Below are 7,023 nucleotides of genomic sequence, written 5' to 3'. Positions count from 1 at the left end.
TAACTTGACTCAAAGTCAAACTAAAAGAAAGAACAGAGTAGAAAGTTAGGTAGAACAAGAACTATGTATGTCTATACCTAGATGCACTGTGTTATCCCCCCGGTCACTATTGTTGCCTTCAACATGTTTACACATTATATGACCACACTGAACCAAGTTGAGTAATTGTAAATGCATATATCAATACTAGACACCTTAAAGATGATGTCAACCAAAAATCTTTGTCCTAACTTTATGTTAACATGTTTGTCCTAACTTTATGTTTATGTTAACTTTATTTTAACATTTATGTTAATAAAGTTAACACTTTACTAACCATTTGTTTGGGAACTTTTATGCAGCCTTCCTCTTCTCATGGTGCAACCAGGAAGTAAACAGCTCTGGTCATGTGACAATATACACTAAACATGTGACACTGCACATCATTCAATGAGACCCTTTATTATTTCAATATTTCCTGGAAATGCATTGATAGATCATTCAGTAACATTTTTAGAGCCTTATAACTGAAAACGTTTTTTACAGCCACTATTGTTAAATAGGTTCAATTGGTTAATGAACATCACTAGACATGAAAACAATTACACACAAAACATGATGGGAAACAGAGGGTTAAATACAAGTAGATTGATTGGGGAAATGAAAAGCAGGTGTGTATGAAAATAAGACAAGACAAATGGATATGTGAAAAATTGACTGTTTGTGTCACGAATCCACCGAAGGTGGCTCCCCTGCCTGTTCGGGCAGCGCTCGGCGGTCGTCATCGCCGGTCTACTAGCTGCCACCGATCCCCTTTTCCTTTTCTGTTTATTATGTCTTATTGGTTGCACCTGTTTCTTGTTTGAGTTTTGGTTCAGGACTATTTAAGCCTGTTAGGCCTGCCTGTTTTTGTGCGGGCTTGATTTCTGTTAGTCTAGGTTGGTTGCGTGTTGTGTGCCCTGTCTGTTTGTGCTCAGTTTTGGGTTGGACACTTTTGATTATTGCCTGTTGTTTTTGGCGTTTATTTTGGATACCGTAATAAAGTTCGGTTTCCTCCATTATCCTCTGCTCTCTGCGCTTGACTCCGCCCCCACCACTCCTGGCTGTGTGACTGTTTGTTTATGTATATGAGGGGAAAAAAGCACATTTTCTTTCTAGGCAAAGTTGCAAAGAAAAAGCCATATCTCAGAGAGGCCAATAAAAAGAAAAGATTAAGATGGGGAAAAGAATACAGACACTGGACAGAGGAACTCTGCCTAGAAGACCAGCATCCCGGAGTCGCCTCTTCACTGTTGATGTTGAGACTGGTGTTTTGCGGGTCCTATTTAACCTGTTGAATCTATGGGGGCGCTATTTCATTATTGGATAAAAAAACGTGCCCGTTTTAAGCGCAATATTTTGTCACAAAAAGATGGTCGACTATGCATATAATTGACAGCTTTGGAAAGAAAACAGTCTAACGTTTCCAAAACTGCAAAGATATTATCTGTGAGTGCCACAGAACTCATGCTACAGGCGAAACCAAGATGAAACTTCAAACAGGAAATGAGCAGAATTTCTGAAGCTCTGTTTTCCAATGTCTCCTTATATGGCTGTGAATGCACCAGGAACGAGCCTGCGCTTTCTGTCGTTTCTTCAAGATGTCTGCAGCATTGTGACGTATTTGTAGGCATATCAGTGTAAGATTGGCCATAAGAGACTACATTTTCCAGGGGTCCGCCCGGTGTCCTTTGTCTAAATTGGTGCGTAATCTTCAGTTGCGGGCATTTTCTCCTGGGATTCAGGACAGAAAGCACACTTCCACTAACGATATATCATCGAAGAGATATGTGAAAAAAACCTTGAGGATTGGTTCTAAACAACGTTTGCCATGTTTCAGTTGATATTAAGGAGTTAATTTGGAAAAAAGTTTGGCGTTTTGATGACTGGATTTTCGGGTTTTTTTGGTAGCCAAACGTGACGCACCAAACGGAGCGATTTCTCCTAAACAAATAATCTTTCAGGAAAAACTGAACATTTGCTATCTAACAGAGTCTCCTCATTGAAAACATCTGAAGTTCTTCAAAGGTAAATTATTTTATTTGAATGCTTTTCTCATTTTTGTGAAAATGTTGCCTGCTGAATGCTAACGCTAATGCTAACGCTAAATGCTACGCTAGCTAGCTACTGTTACACAAATGATTGTTTTCCTATGGTTGAGAAGCATATTTTGAAAATCTGAGATGACAGTATTGTTAACAAAAGGCTAAGCTTGAGAGCTAGCATATTTATTTCATTTCATTTGTGATTTTCATGAATAGTTAACGTTGCGTTATGGTAATGAGCTTGAGGCTGTATTCACGATCCCGGATCCGGGATGGCTAAGTGCAACTTTAATGAAGCTGCCCGTTGAGGACTTGTGAGGTGTCTGTTTCTCTAACTAGACACTCTAATGTACTTGTCCTCTTGCTCAGTTGTGCACCGGGGCCTCCCACTCCTCTTCATATTCTGGTTAGAGCCAGTTTGCGCTGTACTTTGAAGGGAGTAGTACACAGAGTTGTACGATATCTTCACTTTCTTGACAATTTCTCGCATGGAATAGCCTTCATTTCTCAGAACAAGATAAACTGACGAGTTTCAGAAGGAAGTTCTTTGTTTCTGGCCATTTGGAGCCTGTAATCGAACCCACAAATAGCACTATAGCATTATAGCATTATTATAACATAGCATTATTTTTGCACTAGTTGGCTGTACCAGCACCAAAAGACCAATATTTTTCAGTCATAGCTTGCCCTCTGTGTTCTTTTTGAATAGGAAGCTAATTGGTTTTTAGCACTTTTATTTCCATGACCAATCAAACCTTGGTTTCTCATGGCTCTCGCTTGTCCCTTTCCAGCAGGCATATGGTGAGTAATATGTTTGGAACATTGAAACACAATAAAATCACAGTATCGAATCGCAATACATATAGAATCGTGATCATTGCAAAACATATTGTGTCGGTACCTAAGTATTGTGATAATGTCGTATTGTGAGGTCCCTGGCAATTCCCAGCCCTAATGTACATCGTGGCAAATGTTTCATTCTTTAGGCCGATTTGTTTCAGGATGCAGTCAATCGCTTCCAATGGTGAAACAATGGAGCGTTGCGATCCATGAATTGGATGTATGTTCCCTGGTTCAGAGCAGCCTGTTCATCACTCTGTACAGTAGCCCATTTGTCTCCATTGTCACCTTTGACCTGGAGGCAAATGGTGATGAAAGCACCCTTCATTGCATTGGACAATAAAAACGATAGGGAGCTTCTCGAGTCACACGGCACAGTAAACAAACATAAATAAAAGAGAGTGGGAATCAATGGAAGAGACTCTGTAAAAACAGGCCCAGCACTGAGCACATACCAGACCTAGAGCAGCACTGGAACACACAGTTATAATGTAAACTATGGCTCCTCTAGCAAAACAAATGATACAGATCATAATCAAAATACAATCACAGTGTATCAAGGTAATAACATTGCTATATTAGGATACATATGATTTAACAATGCCGAAGACGTAGTTCTGGGACCATATCTGTCTAATGATACTACATCTCACCCAGTTCTTATCTGTGCTCTCTGTCTGGGCTCTCTTTTACTCTGCTGTGAACAGCATATTCAAGGAATGAGGAAAGATAAGGTTTATTTTTGTTTCCTTGTTGCTCTTCATAAAATGTTTACATAACTCTGACCTTACTTTTTAACAGATGAGAATCCAAATGATTATAGCTTTTCTTTCTCTCTCTCTCTCTCTCTCTCTCTATATATATATATATTGTATATATTAATAAAATCCACATGGGTCCTGTGTCCCTACTGATTCATATTGACTGAAATCTAGTATTGGTGATTATGTTAAGAGATTATGCAACATCTTGTTAACTGTAATACAGTAGTACAATGTCATTCTGGGAAGTGTTTATTAGAATTACATACTTCAGAAACCAGTTGAACTGGAACTATTTGCAGAACATAAGACATCACAACCGGACAGGGTTTCCACTATCCTCCTCACAGGTACAGGATATAGTTCCTCTGTTCATTTGAACTCAGTCACTACTATACAGTAGATGGGGAAATTATTTCTACAGTGATAAAATATGCAAGCGTTGTAACTTCTTTTTAACCATATCTTCTTTACAGTTCAGGTGCTGAGATACATCAGCTCTACAGACTCTATCTGGTTCATTAAACATTATTGAGAACTGAAATGGAAACCGTCAACAACACAGAGTTCCTGGGGTAAGTGAAACTAATAGGTATTATCATTTACATATATAAAAATCTAATTAAAAATATTTTCATTTTATAACATCTACATTTAATAACAACACATATATACACTTGATTTTATAAAAAACTATTTTCCTAGAATAATTATAATTATAATCATAATAATCTAAAGGATTATGACTACCTTTCAGGGACTTCACACTGAACGGTGACCATCCTCCAAGATTGAAAGAGACGATCAGTAGAGACAGCATAGTGATCAACCCAGCACCACCTGCAAGGTACCTGCTGAAGACCAAGCGGAAGGATGTGGATGGGAGGGACGGAGTCCGGAGATGGACCATAGGAAACCACAACCCTTGCAAGAGGAACAAGACCCTGCTAATCCTAGGAGAGGTTGGGGCAGGGAAGACCACACTAGTCAACGCTATGGTCAACTTCGCCATCAGAGTTAAGTGGGAGGATAACGCCAGGTTCCAAATCACAGAGCGTTTCAAAGACAGAGAGACGTGCTGGGCTCACGATCCTAGAACCAATGCTGTGACAGCCTATGAGATCTTTGGCTGGGAGGACGCTGAGTTGCCTTTCTCTCTCACCATCATTGATACACCAGGGATCGAGGACAGAGATGGACTCAGACCTTTAATAGAGAAACTAAGAATGCTGCTGGAAGAGGAGAGAGTGGACCACATCGACGCTGTCTGCCACGTGGTGAAGGCAACGCAGAACCGTCTGACAGAACATCAGAGAAACATCTTTGACGCGTTCCTGTCCCTCTTGGGCAAGGACATGAAAGACAACATCATCACCCTTATCACTCACTCTGACGAGACCAGACCGGATGTTCTCGACATCATCATGGAGTACAAACTCCTAGGCGACAAGGTTCCGGTTCACTTCATGTTCAACACTCACCTCTTTCAGACCAGAAACCCTTTCTATGACAAAATCTATGAGACAACATGGGAAAACAGCATGAAAAGCATGAGAGGATTCTTTGATAAGCTAAACGGAATGCAACATCAACGCACCAAGCAGACGATAGAGGTATTGGTGGAACGCTTGAAGCTGGAGGACTGTTTCAAACATGGAAGGATCCCTTCAGAGGTGGGAGCAATCTGCTGCACAGTGTGTGAGATGAACTGCCATACCGGATGCGTAGCTTGTCAACCCTATTTCTGCCAAGTCATGTTACGAGGGAAATGCACCATGTGCCCACAGAGATGCAGTCACAAGAAACATGTCAGAGGACACAAGAGATATGCTGATGACCATAAAAATCTGAGAGCTCAACTCACAGAATGTTTCCAAAATATGAGGAAGAACGCCTTGATGCCTCACTTGGAGCCGAGTCTCAAGAACCAGATTCAGCGTGCCAACGAGAAGGGAGACAATCTGAAGTTGAAGGAACTTGAGGAAAAGAAAGGGACAATTGCCGATTTAATCAAGAAGAATATGGAAATGGAAAGAGAGTAGGGTGAGAATTTGCTGTGAGATCACATGCGCAGAATAAAACAGGTGTAGATCTTAGCGTGAAATGCTTATTTCCAAGCCCTTAAACAACAATGCAATTCAAGAAATGTAAGTTGACCTTTACATCAGCTTAAAGAGGTCAGCAGTGTAGTATGAATGATTTGTTTGCCAGTAACCTTGACCATATGTTAATCAATCTTTAATCATTGTGTCATATTTTTCCAAGTCACATACTGCATGTCAGAAAACATGCATCACCTGAACCCACAACTAGAAATATGATGTACTTTCAAGGCCCAATGCAGCCGTTTTTATATCAATATCAAATCATATCTGACCTAACAATTAATGACCTTACTGTAATAGATTTCCATAAAAATGAGCAAAACCTGTTTTTTTGCTTGTACTGTCTGGAAGTTGTCTGAGTGGGAGGAGAACACTAAAAACATTATTGGCATAGAGGTATCTCTTTTTTTCTCTCTCTCTTTCTTATTGGTCTATTAACTAAATTACTGCAACAAAAAGAAGCTGAAACTCCCATCCATGCAAACCTGATGATTAGAAGGTCCTGTGTAGATTGTATGTTCAACCACCAACTATCAGGAAAATAACACTTATCAAATGTTTTCACACTTTTACAGTGTTAGTTTCATCAGCTGTATATAACACAAGAAAAACAAAATGTTGGCTGCACTGGGCCATTAACGTCATCATTTACATGGTTTGTAATTAAATGTTTAATATGTGATCAACATCTTTACCTGTGTGTGTTATCCCTTTAAAAACAATATCATTCAAATATGTTCCTAGTTCCAAAGCTATAGTAAGGTGCTTGATCTCAAACCTATGCCCCATCTAGAACTTGAACCCACTACTATACAAACAGTATAGACCCCAGGCCTCCTCTAGGGCGGTTAGAGCATTGGGCCAGTAAAACAATTCCCAGAGCCGACAATGTGAAAAATCTGTCGATGTGCCCTTAAGCTAAGACCTAACCCTAATTTGCTCAAGGGCACAGTATTACTATGGCTGACCCTGTAAAACAGTGTTTTACTGCACTTATCTGGTGTATGTGAGAATTTACGTTGAAAAGTTTTACTGAGTTACAATTCATGTAAGGAAATCAGTCAATTGCAATAAATTAATTAGGCCCTAATCTACAGATTTCACATGACTGGGAATACATGTTGGTCACAGATACCTTAAAAAAAAGGTAGGGGCTTGGATCAGAAAACCAGTCAGTATCTGGTGTGACCACCATTTGCCTCATGCAGCGCGACATATCTCCTTAGCATAGAGTTGATCAGGTTGTGTATTTTG

General features: G+C 39.8%; 1 protein-coding gene across 1 annotated transcript; it reads left to right on the top strand.

Moving 5' to 3' along the window:
• Window positions 1–4,076: 4,076 nt before the first annotated feature.
• LOC110506622 lies at window positions 4,077–6,457 on the top strand. The gene is made up of 2 exons (XM_021586370.2): window positions 4,077–4,239; window positions 4,422–6,457. The coding sequence occupies exons 1-2, from the start codon at window positions 4,208–4,210 to the stop codon at window positions 5,704–5,706; spliced, it is 1,317 nt and encodes a 438-aa protein (XP_021442045.1). The 5' UTR covers window positions 4,077–4,207; the 3' UTR covers window positions 5,707–6,457.
• The last annotated feature ends 566 nt before the right edge of the window (window positions 6,458–7,023 follow it).

This window comes from Oncorhynchus mykiss, chromosome 26 (genome assembly GCF_013265735.2).
Source record: "Oncorhynchus mykiss isolate Arlee chromosome 26, USDA_OmykA_1.1, whole genome shotgun sequence".
Classification (NCBI taxonomy): Eukaryota; Metazoa; Chordata; class Actinopteri; order Salmoniformes; family Salmonidae; genus Oncorhynchus; species Oncorhynchus mykiss.
The sequence above is the reverse complement of the archived record's forward strand: the minus strand, read 5'-3'. Positions and strand labels throughout refer to the sequence as shown.

What these genes read in the sequence shown, in the direction of transcription:
- LOC110506622 (XM_021586370.2), top strand. Translation starts at nt 4,208, where the DNA reads ATGGAAACCGTCAACAACACAGAGTTCCTGGG. An exon ending in AACAACACAGAGTTCCTGGG is followed by an intron (nt 4,240 to 4,421) that starts GTAAGTGAAACT and finishes ACTACCTTTCAG; the next exon opens with GGACTTCACACTGAACGGTG.